Source organism: Nicotiana tabacum, chromosome 22 (genome assembly GCF_000715075.1).
Source record: "Nicotiana tabacum cultivar K326 chromosome 22, ASM71507v2, whole genome shotgun sequence".
Taxonomy (NCBI): domain Eukaryota; kingdom Viridiplantae; phylum Streptophyta; class Magnoliopsida; order Solanales; family Solanaceae; genus Nicotiana; species Nicotiana tabacum.
The window spans coordinates 211,931,783-211,954,943 of NC_134101.1; the positions used below are offsets into that span (position 1 = coordinate 211,931,783).

At 38.5% G+C, this 23,161-nt stretch overlaps 1 protein-coding gene across 1 annotated transcript; it reads left to right on the plus strand.

Moving 5' to 3' along the window:
• Nucleotides 1–2,837: 2,837 nt before the first annotated feature.
• Nucleotides 2,838–7,992, plus strand: LOC107810219 (chaperonin 60 subunit beta 2, chloroplastic). The gene is made up of 15 exons (XM_016634979.2): nt 2,838–3,057; nt 3,845–4,057; nt 4,148–4,273; nt 4,507–4,644; nt 4,732–4,827; nt 4,983–5,225; nt 5,331–5,565; nt 5,702–5,871; nt 5,951–6,028; nt 6,121–6,192; nt 6,310–6,414; nt 6,497–6,589; nt 6,697–6,789; nt 7,487–7,610; nt 7,710–7,992. Exons 2-15 carry the CDS (start codon nt 3,845–3,847, stop codon nt 7,721–7,723), a joined length of 1,800 nt encoding a protein of 599 aa, XP_016490465.2. The 5' UTR covers nt 2,838–3,057; the 3' UTR covers nt 7,724–7,992.
• The last annotated feature ends 15,169 nt before the right edge of the window (nt 7,993–23,161 follow it).

The following is a 23,161-nucleotide window of genomic DNA, read 5'->3' on the forward strand; positions in this document are numbered from 1 at the left end:
TGGAGGTCGAGTATTAGGGTTGTAGGCTAGGGGGTAGCGCATAGTTTTTTCCTCTTTGTACCGGGTAGTCTAATAGAGCTTTGCCTATGTTTGGTAGCGATATATGTTGTGTTCACACTATTTTGTTGTTTTGCATAGGATTGTATTACTGCACTCCCTTTCACTTCTTTGGTGTATTTTAAGATATTATTATTACTTCTCTTGCTTCTTTTGTTGTTACATATCTCTTCTTGCATTTCTTTTCTGATATTATTATCTCTTCTGTTGAGCCGAGGGTCTCCCGAAAACAGCCTCTCTACCCTTCCGGGGTAGGGGTAAGGTCTGCGTACATCCTACCCTCCCCAGACCCCACTAGTGAGATTTTACTAGGTATGTTGTTGTTGTTGTTGTTGTTGTAACATGTACTAACAACTTCAAGTAAGGCACATAAGAGCAAATTTAACAATGGAAGATATAACATATTGTGACAAATAAAATTAGATACATGAAAAAAGTCTAGAAGTCTACATCAGTCAAATACCACATATAAGTCTGTGTACACACTCGTCACCTCGTGTACACATCGTATACATAATTCAAATAGTACTATCAATCCAAAACCCGAGGGACAGTTTCCTCCCCCCCCCCCCCACAAAGTTAGGCTATATACTTATTTCAATTTGGCCAAATCAATCTCAAAATAGCTTTTCTTGTACAAGTTCACCTCCACTCGGCTCAAATCTAGCCAAAAGGACTTAATAACATTAAACCACGCAAGAGAAAATAATTTCAATTAATAACGGTATGATTTTTATACAATTCCCAAAAGTCAACAAAAATCAACCCCGGGCTCGCCCGGTCAAAGCCCGAGTCGAAGGGCAGGTTTTGACTACCCATAATCCCACGAGTCTATATATGTGTTTTATTTTTAAATCTGAGTTCAAATCGACTATCAAAACTCAAATCTTCATTTTTAAAAACTTTGACCAAAATTCCCAAAATTTCTCTTAGATTCTCATAAATTTGATGTTAAATATAATATATAATCATGAAAATTTAATTGAAAATCGATTAAAATCAATTATCCAATAGTTTGGCATGAAAATCTCCTCACAAAATCGCCTCCTACCTAGTCTAGGGTAAAAAATATGTAAGAATGAAGCTAAGTCCCGAAGTGCTCGACGATAAACCAGCTGCATATGTCGTATTTGCGATATAGGGTTCGAAAATGCAACGTCCGCAAATGCGTACAAAGCATCGCAAAAGCGACCCTTGATAGACCATACGAAGATCACATTTACGATCAAAGTCTTCGCAAATGTGAAGCAACAGCAGTCGCAAAAGTGAACAGTGTTATCGTAAAAGCGGACAACCCAGAGTCGCAAATGCGACTCCAGCATCGCATTTGCGATAAATGGCCAATACTCCCCTGGTTCGCAAAAGCGAGAAAGTACTCCCAAATGCGATGGCCGCATTTGTGACCTGCTCTCCCCTTCAACACAGTCAAGTCACTAAGCTAGTTCTCCTTTCCCATATTGGTAATATTTTCTTTATTTTTTCTTCTCCTTTTAGAACTAGTCCCTACCTCCTCAAGCTGAGATGCCACTCTTCTTTTCGGAGTCCTCTTTTATTCTCTAGATTAGAGTGGTTCTGGATGAACCAACATTTTCTTTTACTTTTCTTTTCAGAGGAATCTCCTCTTCTCCCTAATTCTCATTGTCATTGTCTATAGCGTCCATATAGAATAACGCATCCCTCAACTCAAACTCTCATTACTCTTTTATCTCCTTTCTCTTTTTCTTACTTGCCTCAGTAGCCTTCTCTAGAAGAGTTTTGTTTTGCTCCTAGTGGGTAGAAGCCCTATTCTTGGGAAGTTGCTCTTTCTTGTCTTTCTTTATTATTGCTTTCATCTTTTGTATTGTTATCTTTTGAGTATAATTTTTTAATATATTATTTTTTTATTTGGTTTGATTTTAATAAATAATAAAATGACTAAATTATTTTTATTTTAATTTTAACCAAAAATTGATCCAAATCGATTCATGAATACCTCACATAAAGGATTTGAATCCTCTCCTACGTGATGGGTCAGTTGGCCCTTAATCCTCAAGAGATACACATCTAGAAAATTAATTCAATTAATCATTGAAGTAATTAAATAAATTTAGAAGAAAAATAAAATAAGTTAGTTTAAATATCCAAGAGCAGTAACATAGTTATGTAAAATTTAAATTATACTCCATTAAAAATTTACCAAATTCATCTGAATTTGAGATGACACATTTTCAATACAACGATTTGGATAAAAGGAGAATTATACAAATTTAGGGATCGTTTGGTTATAAAACAAGTTATCTCGAGATCATAATGTGAGATTATAATACGAGGCTTAGATAATGACGAATTTATTTAGTGGTATAGATTTTAATTAGGAGATGTTCGATTTATTGGATAACAAATGAGATATACGGGGTATATTATAAAACATGTGTGTTAGGGTATACTAGATAAGTTGAGATAAATTTTTATTTTTAATTTTAACCTTGAATTTTTTAAAGGTCGGTTAGGGGAAGGGCTTTGAAAAGAGCATTTTGTTATTGTAATATTTTATTCTGTGATTAAGTAATTCCGGAATTATTATTCTACCTCAAAGTGGGATAAAATAATATTATAATTATGGTATAAATTAATCCCGAATTCAAAAATTTAATTAAATACCAGATAAAATAATGCAAGTTCAATATTAAGACAACCAAGTTGCAATTTTTCCAAAATACAAAGGGGTAATCATTAAAGTAAAGCATTCAAACTTCTAGACTATTCTAAAGAAGGACAAACCAAATGGGCAGCTTCAAAATGCAAAAGTATCAACGGCTGTGATGGATTAGAAGCTTCAAGAGCCACTACTACCGTCCATTCACACTCTTCTCTCCTCACCCTTTGGTTTGGTTATATAACCTAACCGTATCTTCTTTTTTTTCTCAAGAAGAGATAAACCCACCTACTACAGCTCTACTTCTTCAACAACACTATAGTAAAACCCTAAGCTTCAACACTCAACCTCTTACAATTTTCAAGGTAAGCTTCACGCCCAGCTAATTTCTTAGTCCATATCTGTATCTTAAGAATGATGTTAGTATCTTGTTCTGTTGTAATTTTTAATGTATAAATCGAACTATTTTTGGGTATGGGATTTCATTTGTTACTGGGTTAAAGGTTCTTTTATCTCTCTTTAAGTGGATAAGTTGCTATTCTTGTTGGCTTTTGCTTATACTAGTAGCATTTCTTCTGTCGGATGCTATTGGTGTCTTTGTTGCTTCTTAGTAACTGTTTCAATTTCTGGAAATTTTTCCTTTATTTGGATGATAAAAATTGGACCTTTTATTTAAAATATGGATAAGCACCTGTTTCAATTTCTGTTTGTATTAGGATAAGGCAGTGTAATTTATGGGACTTTGTATTTATAGATTGACCGTGTCACACAGTCTCTGTGTAATTGCAAAGGAAAAAAGGAGAAGAGTGTATATAAATGAGTGAGGATAATGTGGATAAGAGTAGTATTATTATTCTTTTTTGATACCGTTCTAAATACTATGGTTAAGAGTATCTGTTTAGTCACTCAACTAATTCACTTGTGGAGTGTGTTTTGAGGCGATTTATCTGACTGGCTTGAAACTTGTGTTGATTATTTGAGCAAACCGAGCACTGAAAACTATATTTGTCTTAGCTGTTTAAAGTAACAGAGCATATTTCTGAATCTAGACTAGCTTCCATTGTGTTGAATACTGTAATTCACTAGGATATGTTGGTGTTAATTTTGTTAAGTTGGTCGACTAATCATATAGTGATTTTTTTGAATGGACAGATGGCATCTACTTTTGCTGGCATGTCCTCAGCGGGTCCCTTGGCTGCTCCCAGCACTTCTTCAAACAAGCTTTCCTCTGTTGCTAATATATCTTCAAGTTCTTTCGGGAGCAGAAGAAATGTTGTACTAAGAAAGGCACGCAGTCCAAAAATTACCGCTGCGGCGAAGGAGTTGTATTTCAACAAGGATGGATCAGCTATCAAGAGGCTGCAGGTGAGCTTTTTATCTCAAATTATCAAATAGTTGGTTGCAGTGAATTCTTGTTGTGTACATCGTTAAAGCTTGATTTTCTTGCTGTTGCAGGTTGGTGTGAACAAACTCGCTGATCTAGTTGGAGTTACTCTTGGCCCAAAAGGCAGGAATGTTGTTCTTGAGAGCAAGTATGGTGCTCCAAAGATTGTCAATGATGGAGTTACTGTTGCCAGAGAGGTGTGTTAATTGTTACACCCGGTAGATATATTGTACCTGTAGCTGTTTCAACTAATTTCCGGTCATTCTCGAAACATCAAGCTGTTTTAATTCCTATTTTTTTCATTTATAATTTTATTTTGACTTTCAGATAACAGAATAATGTCATTTTTTTTCTATTTTGCTGTCTTCTGTTTGTTTGCTAGTTGCTTAAATTTGTATTTGATCAAAATGCTCTTTACTATTTATAACAGGTTGAGTTAGAGGATCCAGTAGAAAACATTGGTGCTAAACTAGTGAGACAAGCTGCTGCCAAAACCAATGATTTGGCTGGTGATGGGACTACAACATCTGTCGTACTAGCCCAGGGCCTGGTTGCTGAAGGTGTTAAGGTACTTTGTGAAACCCATATACTGCTGAATTTTCAGTATGTTAAATCTCCTAGAATATTTTTCTTACCAACTAGATTGTGTAAGTAGGTGGTTGCAGCTGGTGCAAACCCTGTCCTGATCACCAGAGGAATTGAGAAGACCACAAAAGCCTTAGTAGCTGAATTGAAGAATATGTCAAAAGAGGTAAATTGTTAGTTTCATCAATGGTTGTTAGACTGAATCCAAAGATCTGTCTGTTTTAGTTTTTTTGCTATCATGTAATGGTTTGTGCATTAAATATTGTAAGTATAAACTTTAAAACAAGATTGAGAACTTTGCTGACCAAGTGTGCCACACAGGTAGAAGACAGTGAATTAGCAGATGTTGCTGCAGTAAGTGCTGGGAACAACTCTGAAGTAGGGATTATGATTGCTGAAGCCATGAGCAAGGTTGGCAGGAAAGGTGTTGTGACCCTTGAAGAGGGAAAAAGTGCTGAAAACAGTCTCCGTGTGGTTGAAGGAATGCAATTTGACCGTGGTTACATCTCACCATACTTTGTTACTGACAGTGAGAAAATGTCGGTTGAATATGAGAACTGTAAGGTGGGGATCCTTCTTTCTAGGTTTAGTATGTACAGCATGTTCATAATACCTCTTTGGATGCACAGTGTATCTATTACTGATGATGTTATGTATTCTGAGATGCAGTTATTACTGGTTGACAAGAAGATAACAAATGCAAGAGATCTTGTTGGTGTCCTGGAAGATGCTATCAGAAATGGTTACCCAATTTTAATTATTGCCGAAGATATTGAGCAAGAAGCACTAGCCACCCTTGTTGTCAATAAGCTTAGAGGTGCTTTAAAGGTTGCTGCCCTTAAAGCTCCTGGTTTTGGTGAACGAAAAAGCCAGTATCTTGATGACATAGCAACCCTTACTGGAGGTATCTCTTGCTTAGTTTTCTTGTTGTTTCTATTTGAAAATGTCTATCTTCAATTCTGACCCTTGTACCTTTGGACTTTGATAACCCCAAATTGGAGATGGAAATAACTAACCCTTTTTATTCCCCTAATGTATAGGCACTGTGATTAGGGAGGAACTTGGCCTTACCTTAGACAAGGCTGACAAGGAAGTTCTAGGCCATGCTTCTAAGGTAGTGCTGACTAAGGATGCCACCACAATTGTTGGTGATGGTAGCACTCAGGATGCAGTCAATAAGCGTGTTGCACAGATTAAAAACCTTATAGAGGTGAGTGTTCGCTTGGCATTTTTGGTAAAGATTTTTTTGTCATGATCCAGTCTCATTAAGTTCGTGCGGTTCTGAGCAGGCAGCAGATCAAGATTATGAAAAAGAAAAGCTAAATGAAAGAATTGCTAAATTATCAGGAGGTGTGGCTGTTATACAGGTAACTTCAGTTCCAATTATTTAACATTTTGGTTTTTTGAATCAGTATAAAGTGCAGCTATAAGTTGCTGATTCCTTAATTGAATGCTGAAGGTTGGAGCACAAACTGAAACTGAATTGAAGGAAAAGAAGCTGAGGGTGGAAGATGCTCTCAATGCAACAAAGGTAAGCTAGTTTCGTAGGCAATAATTAGTTAGGTTTGTGCTCTCCAGGATATATTTGAGTTTTTTGATTGATGACTGGTAATATGAAGACTGAAGGCTAATAATGTTCTGATTTCAGGCAGCTGTTGAGGAAGGTATTGTTGTTGGTGGAGGGTGCACACTCCTGCGACTTGCTTCTAAAGTTGATGCCATCAAGGAGACTCTTGAGAATGATGAGGAGAAGGCAAGTTTGTGGTAGCCTGCAGTTTTTCTTTTTGTTGCGAGTTCATAAGCAGTCCTTTTAACTTCATTTGTCTTAATTGCAGGTTGGAGCTGATATTGTTAAAAGAGCGTTGAGCTACCCATTGAAGTTGATTGCTAAAAACGCTGGTGTTAATGGAAGTGTTGTCAGTGAGAAGGTACTGATATATGGTTTGGTTTTAGGGGGAAAAATGACTATGGTGCCAACTGAAAAGTTTGGTTGAAATTTTTTTGCACTCTTTAAGTATCTTTGTTTACCTTTCAGGTGCTTTCTAGTGACAATCCAAAATTTGGATACAATGCTGCAACTGGCAATTATGAAGACTTAATGGCTGCTGGTATTATTGACCCAACAAAGGTGCGATTATCTGGTTTTGCAATTTTTTTTTCTGATAAAGGCCATTGTCTGGGTTTGCATTAGAGAGGCCATTATCTGGATTTGCATTATAAGATATTATGATGCGGCCAAACATATATTGCCGTGTTTCCTGGAGATCACCTGATTAGTGGGTTTTGGGATGGTACTATTCTATTTGAGTCCTTTTTTACTTGGTGTTCCTTCCAAGGGATAGTACAGTTTGGATTGTGGAAATAAAGCTGATAGAAGTCTTGGTTTTATTGTTGCTGGCTTATGATTTTCAGTGGAAATTGACTATAATTATCTGCTCTTTGACACTAGTCGATGTGACATAAGGCCTTGATATGGGAGTAGGCCAAAAAGCATATGCATTTACAGAAGTACTTTTTGATCTTCTCAGTGTATCTTTCCTTTTCTAACCCTGTTTGGGATGCTTAGGAGTGCTCGGAATGCAAGATAAAACATTAGGTTTTATGGTGTGTCTTTATTCGGGATGGCTGGGAGTGTTCAGCAGGAAGGGTTCAGAAGAGATGACACAAATAGGTTATGTATGGTGGCTCTATATAGAACTGAGAGATTGTATCACTCTTCCTAACTCTAGAGTTCTACCTGATGACGGAAATCCAAAACGAGCATGTTAACTATCCTTGGTTTGTTATTATTACTGAAAGCTGACATGACTATGTGCCCTGCTCAGGTGGTGAGATGTTGTTTAGAGCACGCGTCATCAGTGGCCAAGACATTCTTGATGTCAGATTGTGTGGTGGTAGAGATCAAGGAGCCTGAACCAGCAGTTGCTGGCAACCCAATGGACAACTCAGGTACCTTCTTGGATTCAATCTACTCAATCCCTTTCTCTTCTTTACTGTAGTCTGGCAGAACTCCAGTTAACTGAGATTTGTGGTTAATTTCATTTTCAGGTTACGGTTACTAGATGATTGAATGAAGGCTACAGATTAGATGGAAGAGAAGAACTGCACCTGCGCGATGATAGTGGTAGATGAACAATGTCTGGTGGCAATGCTTGAAAGCCTTTATTTTTGTAAAACTTTAGGTATTCTTTCTGGGAGGATATATAAATCCTGGTGGGAGTAGCCTTCAGGGTTCGGCACTGTATGAACATGCAATTCAATGTATAATTGCAGATTCCGTGGATGTCTGTTGAGTGGCAGAACAGAAATAAATCTTTTACATAGTTTCTCATATTGCAACTTATTACCTCTGTTAGTCTAATGGAATACCAAAGGGAAGAAAAATTACCCAAAATGTAGAGCCACATAGGTTACATCTTGATGAGAACTCGCAGGATTCACTACCAGCTCTAATGATGAAACATTAACTTTGATTTTCGTACTTCAAACTTGTCATTTAGGCGCTCTTTAACAAATATTACATTACTCTAGTTCTAGTTTTGATTGCAACGAAAGAGTAAGATAACTTGGTGGTTTTAAGACCTGCATGCCTCTGTTGTTGCTTTGAGGGAAAGAAATTCAAAAATAGCTAGATTCAAAAGTAATTAAAATTTAGCTATTTTTATGTAAAGGTAGCTATTTTTATGTAAAGGTAAATCTGAACGTTGGTCAAAATTCGAAAAATATTCCAGTGTAATATATTGGATTTCTAATTTTTTACATCTGAACTTCTATCATAATATACTGGAGTTTCAGTATAATATACTGGTCCAACATAATATAGTGGAAGTTTATACACAAGTGCTCCAGTTTCCAGTATATTATGCTGACATTTTTCGTGGTTGGAGTTCCAGCATAATATGTTAGAAGTTCATACAGGTACACCAATCTCTAGTATATTATGCCGGAATTTTCCGTCTTGCAGCAAAATAGTACCTATTTTTCAATGACTATGCAAGCGCCGGCTATTTTCAATTACCAGCCCGAAAATTAGCTAGCTCGGGCTGTTTTCACTGCTTTAAGCATGGCCTTTGCTAGTAGAAAAATAATTTATTTTCCTCTTGTTTTCAGCCCAATGAGGCAGCAAAAATGAAACCTATATTTGCTACTCCTCAGATTTCCTCCTAGATTTTCCTACATTCTAAAGTGGGATACAAAACAGTTAAAAATTATCAGGAGCTTTTGTGTATTTGAAAGATTTGAAAAACTGACTTTGAATTTTTTTTCTTCAGAAACAACGTTTCTTTCACAAAAGCAGCTAAACAAAACCCTGCTTGCAAACGTTTCCCGAAAAGTATTTTTGGATGAGTCAATCTCAAGCTAACGTTTTTCAGCTAGCTGTTATGTTAATTGTAGCGCGTCTTCCCTCCTTCTCTCACTTTGGAAAGATTTTTCAGTATTTTCTTATGATAACTTGGTCGAGAGAGTACGATACATATTTCCTTTTTTCTATGAGCTTGATTTAGTAGTAAAAAAAATATTTTTTAGGGGAAACAGTTTTTGCCAAATATAAAAAATGATTTCTCTTGCTTTGCGGTGAAAGTGACTTTTCGTTGCGACAGTTTCGTAATGCCGCTTTAAAAAGTATTCATTCTACAACCAAATGTGGAAAAACAATTCTTTTAGAAAATAAATCATTTTCTAGAAAGCATTTTTTCAAAGATATATTTTGTCATGCTAAACTCATTTCGAAGTTCGAACAATAGTCCGTTTGCGCTCATAGCTTTTTTCGTCGCTTGCCACTCGGGGAAGACCCGTTCTTTCAGTAATTCGTCTGTCTTCTAGCCAATACTTAAATGCTCAGAGAGCATTTTTTTCAAGATCGATTCAAATTGTTTTTATTTTATTTTTTATTATTTAATTGATCCACTAGAATAAAATTCACTTGAGTTAACATAATATTATAAAAACAAAAGGTAAAAGAAAGATATTTTTCATGGCTGTTCCATGATACCAAGACCATTCGCTCGGCGTGTCCCAACACATTATTATTTTGAATGCATGCTTTCGAGGAGCCTCAACCTTAAAAGTTCAATCTGTATTGTACGCATTATTTTTGTCTATTATTCATTTCTTTCTATGGCAATTACTGTATAAATAATCATACAAAATGTATGTATATTTTTCTTCATGTTCAAAGCTTAAAAGTTCCTAGCATTGGTTCTTTTATAAAAAGAAAGAAAAGAAAAGTAAAATGACGGGCACAAATAGAACTAAAAAGGAAGAACTTATTTCTTATGTTTAGGGTAGAAGCAAGGAAATAAAAATGTCTAATTAAATCGAACCTTACACCAGTAGAATATAAGATTGTTTACCCTAAATTAAGGATACATGATTTCGCCTTATACCAATTGATTAACTTAAAAATAAGTGATGGGAATTGACAAGAATATAAAACAAACTAATGCTTAGACAATGCCCTCGAGCTGATGAACCTTCGAGCTTAGTAAAGTAGAACAAGTTAAAGAACAACAAGTTGATAAACCAGAGAAAGAAAGAAATATTATATTGCCTTGACCTGTATGAATGTAAGTTGGTTACAAAATGATTAGTGCCCTCTTTATATAGCAGATGAGTCCTAGTTATGTGTACAATTCTAATTACGGAAGTAAATCCCATGATTAGCCTAAACAAGCGCCCTTGATTTGATTTGTACCAGGATTTTTGCCGTGATCTCCGGCCAGTTATGATATTTCGCCTTTCCGTTATTGCGCCTCGCTCGAAGTCGATCGTATTAGGTCTCGATTGCTGATGGCCTCGATCTCGACGTGCACTCCGATTCTTGAACTCGATCCTTGTCTTCGTGCTCTAACCTGATCCATTATGGGCCAAACTCTCGATGTTATTCCCTGGTGTCGATTTAATGGAAAAATTGGGCAAGCCTGATTTTAATCGTATACAGATAGTCCCCTCGTTTCTTGGAGTATAATGAGAAGAAACGAACTGAGCTTTCAATTTTGTACCTCGACCAATTATGACGTCACCCTCGTGACGGAAGCGACTGAAGCGTCACGTCTGTACAGTTCCCAAAATCATTAATGATCGTCAGTCGACGGCCAACCACTAGCATTTTACAACTGTCATAGCAAATATTTTAAATAGATCATCTTCATAATTTTCTTAAATTTTACTTTCAAAATTTCTCCTAATCTTCAAAAACTCTTCTACTCTCTTCAAGCTTATCAATTATGCAGGTTCTCCAAATCTCGTTTGCCAATCTTTTCTTGAAACAACAAGTTTCATCTTCTTCTTTCTTTGAACTCATATAACAACAGAGAAAACATCAAAAATCGTTCCTCAAAAGGAAAAAGCCTCTTAATCGCGTCCGCCGGTGATAAAATGCCGGTGGAGCCACGTATCAAGAGTGTGTTCCCGGGTCGTGCGATCTTACTTTCGATTTTAAAGTTGAGAAAACCTCATCGGTCCTTGGCTGATGCGAGCCAATGTCGAGATACATATGATCGATAACCGAGGGCGATCTTGAGCAGGTGAAAAAAAATTGCCATTGGAAAAACAAAGAGGTGGTGATTCCTGCCCCCAGGAGAATATTACCAATTATGTGAAATGGTTTTTAAGCGTTTACACTTACCCTTTCATGCTGGGTTCCGTCGATCCCGTTATTATCGACTTATGTCGCCAATACCATATAACCCTAGGCCAAATCCACCCATCTTTTTGGCACATCATTATTTTGCTTCGATTATTCGTGAGCAAGGTCGAAGGGATGTCTTTCACCCTCGACCATCTCATTAGACTACATAGCCCCCATCTCTATCGAGGCAGGTTAATAAGGCTTCAACGCCGGGCCATAAAAGTGCTGTTCTCGAGCATAAATGAGGACAAAGATCGAGGATGGATGGGCCGGTTTGTTCGAGTGAGGACTTCTGACATAATCCCGATCGAGAAGATGCTATTCCCCGAAGAATGGAACACGAAGCGTAAGTACAAACCCACCAATACCTTCTGTTGATTGTTTTGCTTCCTTTACCTTTTCTCATCAACATTCTTTCTTATGGTGCAACAGTCTCTTGGGTGCCTGGTGCAATTTCGAACCTTGAGGGCTGGGTTCGAAAATTGGCATCGACCTCTTCACACATCGAGCGCTCGAGGCATGATTTGGAAAGGGTCGATGGGAGGCCAAAAATCATGGTAAGTTTCTTTTTGTGTGTTTGATGTTCTTCTATGAAATGTCTCTTTTTTATTTCTACCTGGTTTTCTTTCGTACAGGTCTCGGGGACAATGCTATCATGAGGCCGCTTTCGCCTGAGGAAGAGGAGGTTTCGAAGCCGTCGAAAGAGAAGAAGAGAAAAAGGGTCTCGCTTTTCGATACCCCAAAGCCTAAGAAGAGTAAGGCTCGCAAGTCGAAGAAAGATACCGCCGCCCTGCATGAAAATGTAGTTCAACATCTATGAGATGAAGAAAAGGAGAATGGAGATGCTGGCTACGAGCTGGTTGCTCTAAAGAGGAACACCGAGGTCCCAAAGGCCGCCGAGCCAGTGATGACCAAAGAGGTTCAACCTCGAACCGAGGGGATCTTGGAAGATGGCCCGAGCAAAGTCCCCTAGTCATCGAAAGCTGAGGTTACCTCCCATCGTGATGGGAAACCGATGGATGTACCTGAAAGGGCTAGTTCTGAGGCCCTTCAAAACAAAGAGAACGCCCCAAGTGACTCGCTTGGGGCAATAGACATTAGCAATTCGCCCCTCCCAACATTTTCTGAGGGGAAAATTCAGGAAGCCCAGGCCATCGGGACCCCCGATGGGGGAACGACCCACGAAGGGGAAGAACTTTTCTGTGGCTACTTCACGGGGGTCAAAGAGACTTCCGATCTGGGTGATGCATTGAGTATCTTCGATGAAGCCCATCGACTTTTGAGTTAGGTGAGCCTTAGCTCCCTTTGTTAATGTTATCTTTGTCTTTATTTCTTCTTGTCTGATTTTCTTTCTTTTTTCATAGGCTTTGATGCTCCATCGGGAAGCGTTTTCTAAATCTCGGGCAGAGTTGGACTGGTGTGAGGCCGATCTCAAAAAACTTACAGAGGAGAGCAAAAGGAAGAGGAGGTGAGGGGCCTTAGAGCTGAATTGGAAGCAGCTCATAAAGGGCAAACTGACTTAATTGAGCAGGTAATGCAATTTTTTGGAAGCTCGTTTTATTAAGCCGAGGACGATGACTAACACTTCAATCTTGCAGGTTCAGCAGAAGGTCGAAAAGATCGAGCAACTTCGCGAGGAGGCCAAGATGAAGGAGGCATAGACCTTGGGTGGAAGCAAAACATGGATTGCCTTGACTCAGAGAAAGACACTGCTCGGGCCCAACTATCTTTGGCCGAACGTCAACTCCAAAGCATGAAGGAGGAGAGCTTGGCTCAAGCCAAGAAAATTGAAGAGCTCGAGGTTTGGCTGGCCGCTGAGCTTGCAAAAGCCACATCTGAGGCAGAAAGAGTAAAGGTCGATGTAGAGGCGGTCGTGGCCGTCTACCGAGCTGATGCTGAAGCTGCTCACGCTCGGGCAAAGGAAATTTCTGATACTGCTCAGATTCGATCATTTTGAGTTGCTGAGCATGCCAAATGCCAGTCTCGGAAAGAGACTCTCAAAGAGATTTATGCTCGTGGTTTTGACCTTACTGTCGATATCGAGAACGCGAATGTGCTAGAGGCCGAAGCCAAAGCTTTGATCCCAGATGATGATGAATCCGGGAGCGTGAGCGGATCCGAGAGCGAAGAAGATGTAGATGAAGCTCCCAGGGAAGATTAGGCACTTAGATTTTTTTTTCTTTTTTGGATTTTTTGTGTAAGACCCTGAGTGGTCTTTGTAAATACTTTTCTATATATGAAAGATCCATTTTTTCCCGATTTGTCTCTGATTTCTATTTCGTGAAAACTTTGTTTTTCTTTTCGCCTTATATACTTTATATCTTGTGAGGATTTTGACTCGCTTCGTTGTCTTATGAAAATTTTGCCGGCGACCGAAACTTAAGCGATTTGATTGAAGTCTGACTAGTATAGTCTCTATAATCAAGTGAGTACTTGCTCGAACTCGGAGTAGAAAGAACCCTTAGGTTTCGGTTGAGCAAGGGTGGATTCTCGAACCCAAATATATAATGCCCCTTAGGCTCTTTAAATTGGGCCGATATGGCCTCAAAAGAGTAGCTTCTTCCCTTTTCGGCTTAAAAAGTTTTTATCATATAAGAATTTAATATGCCTTAGCACGAGGTAACTCTGTACCCATCAGGATTATCGAGGGTTAGAGTTATCAAAAAACTCTGGTATGCCTTAGCATAAGTTTGTTTGAGAGTTCGAACAATTTGGTACCCCTTAACGTTTTTGAGGGTTGATGTTATCGAAACCCTTTAAATTTTGCCGAGGGTAGCCTTGTTTAATCGGTTTTATGAAAATATTTGAAGGCTTGTTTTATTACGAAATTTGGACGTCTCCGAACTGTGTTAGTTTGGCCATAGCCTTTAACTTGAGATTTGCCCTTTGGGCTTGTTTCTCAATAGTACTTTGAACTTGTTCGAAGTACTAGTCCCCGAGTGGGATGGCCATGGCCTATAAAATCGAGAGTTGCCTTTACAAGATCTTATGGTGTCAAAGTTTAGTAATTCGAGTATGTCAATTTTTGGACGGCAGTCCCCGAGTACGAGGTTAGCAGCTCGAGCTTTAGTTGAGATCGGCGCATAGGTCATAAGTAAAGTAGAAATTTCACTAAGGCATGGAACATCAGGTAAGAAAAAAAATACTTCTTTCAATAGATCATCCATGCATACATGTTTTGTCATCGGGCTCGAGTAATCTACAAGGATACAGTTCATTCGACCGTTTGGCCCTTTACAAAACTTTTGCCTATCGAGACTTGTTGATACGGAGTATCTTCTTTAAGAACATAACATTCGAGGATGATGCCCCCTAGTATTCGAGGTTGATTGTAAAGAAGCCTCTTGAATTGTCCCCAGATAGCACAAATATTTTTGGCTCGTTAAAAACCTCGTCGGAAAAACCCATTTGGGATAAAAATCGATCTAAGGGAAAAAGAGTACGACACATGCTTTAAAACCTAAGGTCTTCGTGTTGAAGGATTTCTCAACGTCTTTGATCGAACACCTACAACAAGTTAGTATCAAACACAAATGAAAAGGGAAAAAGTCATACCTTAACAATAATATCGTTTGAGGAGTGATATGTTCCAATTATTTGGCAATTGTTCGCCATCCATTGTGCCAAGTTTGTAAGATCCCTTTCCGATGACACCGAGGACCTAATATGGCCCTTCCCAATTCGGGCCGAGTTTCCCTTCGTTTGAGTTTCGGGTATTGAGGGTGACTTTTCTCAGAATTAAGTTCCCGATTTGAAAGTGGCAAAGATTGGTTCTTCGGTTGTAGTATCTTTCGATGCGCTACTTTTGTGCTGCCATTCTGATGAGGGCAACTTCCTGTTTTATATCTAGCAGTTTGAGGCTCGTGCTCATAGCCTCGTGATTCGACTCTTCCGTTGTGTATCGAAACTTGACGCTAGGTTCCCCGATCTCGACCGAGATTAGAGCTTCGGTGCCATACACTAAAGAGAACGGTGTTGCCCCTGTGCTAGATTTTGACGTTGTTCGATATGCCCAAAGAACATCGGGTAAAATTTCCCTCCATTTTCCCTTAGCGTCGTTCAATCTTTTCTTTAGATTATAAATGATGGTTTTGTTTGTTGATTCGGCCTGTCCGTTTCCACTGGGATGGTATGGTGTCGATAATATCCTTTTTATTTTGTGATCCTCGAGGAACTTTGTTACTATGCTACCAATAAACTGTTTTCCATTATTGCATACTATCTCGGCAGGTATCACGAATCGGCATATGATGTGATCCCAGATGAAGTCCATAACTTCTTTTTCTTTGACTTTCTCGAAAACCTGTGCTTCAACCCACTTAGAGAAGTAGTCAATCATAAATAAATGAATTTAGCTTTACCTGGTGTCGATGATAGAGGACCAACCATGTCCATCCCCCATTTCATGAATGTCCATGAAGATAGGACCGAATGAAGTTGCTCTTCGTGTTGGTGGATCATCGGCGCATGTCTTTGGAACTTATCGCATTTTCAAACGATTTCCTTAGTGTCATTTTCCATATCGATCGAATAGTATCCCGGTCTAATAACTTTGTGAACCAGTTATTCGGTGCCGGAATGGTTCCTCAAGTACCTTCGTGAATTTCTCATAGAATGTAATCCGTGTCTCCTGGACCTAAATATACTATCAATGGTCCATCGAACATCCTTCTGTATAATGTTCCATTTTCAGCTAATGTGAATCGTGCAGCCTTTGTTCGAAGAGTCCTTGTTTCCTTAGGATCCGGTGGAAGCTTCCCGCTTTTTAGATACTCGACATATTTATTCCTCCAATCCCAAGTTAGGCTTGTGGAGTTTATTTCGGCATGTCCCTCTTCGATCACTGACATTGAAAGTTGCACGATAGTTCCCCAGCTCAGTTCATTATTTTCGATCGATGACCCCAAATTTGTGAGGGCATCAGCCTCACCATTTTGTTCCCGAGGTACGTGCTGTGGCGTCCATTCTTTAAATCGATGTAGAGACACTTGTAACTTGTCTAAGTACCTCTGCATCCGATCTTCTCGAACCTCAAAACTTCTATTGACCTGATTTATCACAAGTTGGGAGTCACATTTGGCCTCGATGACCTCTGCACCCAAGCTCTTAGCTAGCTCGAAACCTGCAATCATGGCTTCATACTCGGCCTCATTGTTAGTCAATTTCAAAGTTTTGATAGACTGCCTAATCTTATTGCCTTTGGGTGGCTTTAAAACGATACATAGCCCGGACCCCTTCACATTTGGAGCACGATTTGTGAAAAGGGTCCACACCAGCGAGGATGTACCTAAATTTAGCAATAGTTCCTTTTCGAACTCGGGTATAAGGGTTGGTGTGAAGTCGGCCATGAAGTTTGCTAAGATTTGAGACTTGCTGGCCGTTCGGGGTTGATACTCGATATCGTACCCATTGATTTTGATGGCCCATTTGGCTAGTCGGCCCGAGAGTTCGGGCTTGTGCAGAATGTTGCGAAGGGGGTATGTGGTTACAACACAAATAAGATGACATTAAAAATAAGATTTTAATTTCCTAGTTGCACTTATTAGTACAAACGCTAATTTTTCTAAGTGTGGGTACTGGGTTTCGGCCTCACCTAAAGTTCGGCTAACATAGTAAACAGGAAATTGCGTACCTTGCTCTTCTCGAACTAAGACACCACTTACCGCGACCTCAGAGACTGCCAAACATAAGTAGAGTTGCTCGTCCGCTTTCAGAGTATGAAGCAATGGTGGGCTCGAAAGATACCACTTTAATTCTTCCAATAACTGTTGTCATTCCGGGGTCCAAGTAAAATTGCTCTTCTTTTTGAGAAGTGAGAAGAACCTGTGACTTCGATCCGAATACCTCGAGATGAACCGGCCTAAAGCGGCTATCCGCCATGTTAATCTTTGTACGGCCTTAACGCTATCCACGATTGTGATGTCTTCGATTTCCTTGATTTTATTGGGTTGATCTTTGATTCCCCGATTTGACACCATAAAGTTGAGGAACTTCCCTGAACCGACCCTAAAAGCACATTTCTCAGGGTTGAGCTTCATGTTGTATTTTCTTAATATGTTGAAGGTTTCCTGCAAATGTGTCAAATGGTCCTATGCGCGTAGGGACTTAACTAGCATGTCATCAATATAAACCTCCATCGATTTACCTATTTGTTCTTTGAACACTCGGTTTACTAGGCGTTGATAAGTAGCACCAGTCTTTATTAGCCCAACCGGTATTACATTATATCAATAAGTACTGTACTTAGTGATAAATGAAGTCTTTTCCTGATCCTCCAGGTTTATTTGTATTTGGTTGTACCCGAAGTAGGCATCGAGAAAGATGAAGGTCTCGTGGCCGGCCGTGGCATCGATCATACGATTGATATTCGGCAAAGGAAAAGAATCTTTAGGGCATGCTTTGTTTAAGTCTTTATAGTCTACGCACATTTTGAGTTTATTACCTTTCTTAGGGATTACGACTACGTTTGCTAGCCATTCAGGATATTTTACTTCCCGAATGGACCCTATTTTGAGAAGTTTGGTTACCTCATCCTTGATGAATGCATGCTTAACCTCCGACTGTGGCCTTTTCTTTTGCTTTACCGGTCTAAATTTCGGGTTTAGGCTTAGTCGATGAGTGGTAATCTCTGGTGGGATCCTTGTCATGTCAAGGTGGGACCAAGCAAAATAATCCATATTTTTAATAAGGAATTTAATGAGTTTTTCCCTGAGCTCGGGAGTTAACCCCGTGCCCAGGTATACCTTTCGATCGGGTAGGTGCTCGATCAGTATGACTTGCTCCAGTTCTTTGACCGTCGACTTTGTGGCGTCAGAATCATCGAGGATTATGAAGGTTCGAGGTATCATACAATCATCATCCTCAATAATTTCCTACTGTTCCGATCTGGCCGAGGCCGACGACTATGGTTGCTATTTGGCTTCCTGTTTTTCCTTCGATCATGGTCCCTTTGTTGATGTTAGAGTTGACACTGGTATCACCTCATCAATTGCAAACATCTCTTTGGCTGCTGGTTGTTCACCGTACACCGTTTTGATTTCTTCCGGTGTTGGGAATTTCGAGACTTGATGATGTGTTAAAGGTACCACCCTTATATTATGGATCCAAGGTCTCCCAAGCAGTGCGTTGTATCTCATATCACCTTCGATTACATGAAACGTCGTTTCCTGGATAGTTCTGGCCACGTTACTGGCAACATGATTTCCCCTTTGGTGGTTTCACTTGCCATGTTGAAATCGTTGAGCACTCGAGCTGCAGGCACGATTTGATCCTGAAGGCCGAGCTGCTCTACGACCCTCGATTGAATAATGTTCTCCGAGCTACCTGGATCAATCAACACACGTTTATCATAAGGATAGATATTACCAATGCGTCATTGTGAGGCTGTTCGATTACTTTTGCATCCTCATCATTGAAAGATAAGGTATCTTCTAGTAAGTAATCCCGAGTACATTTCTCCTTTGTGATCGTCACTTCGGTGCATTTGAATATCGAGCCTTGAGGAACATTGACTCCACGAACGATCATATGAATCACGTGCTGCAATTCTTCCTGTTTGCGTCCTTGTCTTTGAAGTGATTTTTGGCTTGGTCACTCAAGAACTATCGAAAGTGACCCTCGTTGAATAAACGAGCTACCTCCTCCCTTAACTGTCTGCAGTCTTCGGTTCTGTGACCATGGGTTCCATGGTACTTGCACATTTTATTTGGGTTCCTTTGAGCTGGATCGGTCTGTAGAGGTCTGGGCCATCTAGTATCCTTGATTTGTCCAATGACTGACACAATACCTGAAGCATCGACACTGAAATTGTATTCCAATAACCGTGGTGCTTCTTTAGGCTAGACATGTTTATTGAAGCCACTCTTACTCATGAGCCCTCGGGAATTTTAACCTTGATCGCTCTTTCGATCATTTCGAACGGGATTACGTCATGGTACATTTTTTCTACGATCTGCGCTATATGGTTTGTACCGATCTCTGTTCGACCGAGGCTCTCTGTCGATGTCTCTTTGAATCATGCCTTCGGATCTATTCGGGTAAACGGAACCGGATGGGGCTCCCAACTGATCATCCTCGACTCTGATCTTTGACTGGTATCGATTATGCATATTGACCCAGGTCACCGCTGGATATTTGATGAAATTCTGCTTTAGTTGGTGTGATGCTACCGAACTTCGCTCGTCCAAACCCTGACTAAAGGCTTGGACAGCCCAATCATCGGTAACCGGCGCTAGGTCCATGCATTCCATCTGAAATCGAGATACAAATTCCATTAGCATTTTATTGTCCTTTTGTCTCACTTTGAAGAGGTCTGACTTCCTGGTCGCGACCTTTATTTCTCCGGCGTGTGCCTTTACGAACAAATCGGCGAGCTTGGCGAAAGAACCGATGGAATTGGCGACAAATTGCAGTACCATATGCCCCATTCGATAAAGTTTCTTCAAATATTTTCAACAGAATGGATTCAATCTCATCATTTTCTAAGTCATTCCCCTTTATTTAGCATGTGTACGAAGTGATATGTTCATTAGGATCGGTGGTCCCGTTGTACTTGAGGATGTCCGGCATACAAAACTTCTTAGGAATGGGTTTCGAAGCCGCACTGTGAGGAAAAGGCTTCTGCACGAACTTCTTCAAATCTAAGCCCTTTAGGATCGGGGGTGACCTTGGTATTTGGTCAACTCGTGAGTTGTACGTTTTTACTTTTTTGTCATTAGCCTCAATTTTCTTTTCACCTAATTCTATTCGTTTAGTGAGCTCCTCGAACACCTTCATGACGGCAGGGTCAGTTCCCGATCCATTATCGTTCAATTTCTCATGTACAGGTTCGACCCTATGAATAACTTCCTGTGATGTATCGAGTTTGATTCTGCTTGGTGCCCGATTCTGGAGTTGTGCTATTACAGTTTACTGAGTTTGTAACATTTCAAATATCATTTGAAGGCTAATCCCATCTTTTTCACCGCTCTGTGCATTCTCATCGGCTGCCCGGGTGTCTCTGCACTATTTTTAGGGTCGGCGCCTAAATTTCCATGAATCACAACAGAGAATTGACATCGATTAGATTTACGGCATGTGGTCTATTTACGGCCTGTGGTCCATCGAGATTGATTGGGGGTACTCCGTTTTTCGAGGTGACTATGTGCTCGTTCTCGCCATGAAGACCAAGGCCGATGGCTATGTGAGTGGGCACTACTTGAGAGTTTGACATATTGATTCTTGAAATCAATGACACTTACGAGAACAAGTGTAAAAACAGTGTGTGTTATGAGGATTAATACTATTTACCCTAAAAATTGGATAATAATTAAACTTATAATGTGGTTTAAGGATATGTGATTTCACCTAATACCAATTGATTAACTTAAAGATAAGTGATGAGAATTGACAAGAATATAAACAAATTAATGCTTGGACAATGCCCTTGAGCTTAGTAAAGTAACGACAGTTAAAGAACAACAAGTTGATAAACCAAAGAAAGAGAGAAATATTATATTGCCTTGACCTGTATGAATGTAAGTTGGTTACAAAATGATTAGGGTTCTTTTTATATAGAAGAGGAGTCCTATTTATGGCACAATTCTAATTACGGAAGTAAATCCCATGATTAGCCTTAACAATGCCCTTGATTTGATCTGTTCCGGGATTTTTGCGGTAATCTCCGACGGGTTACGATATTCCAACTTTCCGTTATTGCGCCTCGCTCGAAGTCGATCGTATTAGGTCTCGATTGCTGATGGCCTTGATCTCGACGGGCACTCTGATTCTTGAACTCGATACCTTGTCTCCGAGCTCTGTCCTGATCCATAAAGGGGTTGACCCTCGATATTATTCCCTGGTCTCGATTTAATGGCAAAATTGGGCAAGCCTGATTTTAACCGTATTCAAAGATAGTAATTGAATCATTTAATTTTATATAGAAGAAAGACGACACACTTCTTATTACTTTTGAGGTTTGATTTGCCAAATTCTTAAGTGTAAACACAACAAAGTTTTATACTCCACGGGTGTCTCAATAATGAGGCTAGTAACTACTTTGCTCTAGGCCCCCAAAATTTTGAGGCTCCAAAAAGTATTAATGGTGGAATACATAATAATTATTTTGCTTAGACAATATTGAAGTTTGTAGAAAAAAAGTACAAAATTTGTGTATAAAAGAAAGAAACAAAGAATATCTATTTTTAAACATTAGAAATATTTTAAAATTTTGAATTAAATTACTCAAATTTTTATATTAGTAAATAAAGCTTTTTACAACAAGATCCAAGGTAGTGTATTGTAAACATATGTTTAACATCTTATTAACTTGAATTAACCCTTGCTAATATAATAAGTGAAGCTAAAAATCTTATATTTTGTAAGGATACTACACTACAAATAAGTATGAAAGAAAAGAAAAGATAATATTAATTTTTTACATATATTTGTATAGCTGTACACAATTTGGATTCTTATTAAAATTTAGCTTTAAATCACTAAAATTTATTGAATTGCCCTTGTTATACTCTCTCTACTATTTACTAACTTATGGTAAAAACAGAATTAACACTAAATTACTTTAGGAGGAAGAAATGAAAGAATGGAAAACATTAATTATTGCTTTCGTTTTAGCAAGTCATAAAAGTCTATTGATAGAGAATAGCTAAAGGTACTGTGCATCTAGGAATTTCTCTTATGTTGCTCCCTAATCATGTAGTTAGTACCTTTTTCCCCTCCAATGAATTAAAATATTTTAGGCTGAAAAATAGACATTGTTTTCTCTAAAATGAACGGAAATATAATAGTACAATCAATTGCACAAATCTTAGTGACTATGATAAAAACCCAATTTATCTATTTTAAAATTATTTGATTATAATTCATTTCTAGTTGTTATAAAAGGAACTTAAGCTAATACTGATCAAGAATTTAATTTATTTTTACATCAGCATGTCAATATCTCTTATTCAAAGAAATAACTACAAAACAAAAAGAAAAAGTTATAGGCTTTTCTTGTGTTTGACAAATTCAAAGCTTGATTTAGATTAATCTGAATCATGAACAAGTCAAACTTTAACAAATATGGCTTTTTGAATGTTAAGTTAAATTAAAATGATTTTTCTTTGTTTGCTACACTAGTAAAAATTGTCTTTTTATGTGGTATCTAAAATTGCATCATAAAGTCCTTAGGGAATAGACAAAAAAGAAAGTTGATAATTATAGCGTGTAGTTAGACTAAGACCATCGTCAAAGGAGAATGAAAAAGAAGAAAAGCATGTTATAAAAACTATTAGGAATTAACAACAACTGTAGTATATTCTTGTTCTCAAAAGAATTACACAATAAATCAGTTTATAAGTTGACGATGCAATATTGTAGCCTATTTATAAGTTTGTAAATGCGTAGCCCAATGTGAATAAGCTTAGATTCGAAAGAGTTTATCGTTTTTTATTCTCCAGATTTTTTGGCGTGAAATGTCCGTGAGTTTCCATTCTCCTTCTTCCTCAAGTTTATACATACATATCCCAGCTATAAAAATACAAAAACAAGCGTGAGAAACCTAAAATCGGATCGTCTCCAATGCTAATCTTGTTAAATTTCGAACATGATTTTATAAGAAATAGCGTTGGTGTTATTTAGACTTGTTAGGAATAGTCTAAGAAGGTTGTGTACAGATTTCGAAGTCATTTAATGGAGAATTAGGCTAGTTTTGAACAAGAATTGCTAGTGAAAATCGTACAAAAATTCCATCAAAGATGCTTATACACTTTTATACAAGGATATACAATATGTATATAATTGTATAAAGATGTATAAGCAAAATACTGAAAATGTTTGTGATACACTATATATATAAGTGAAGAAGAAGAAGAAGTGAAAAATCCACCAA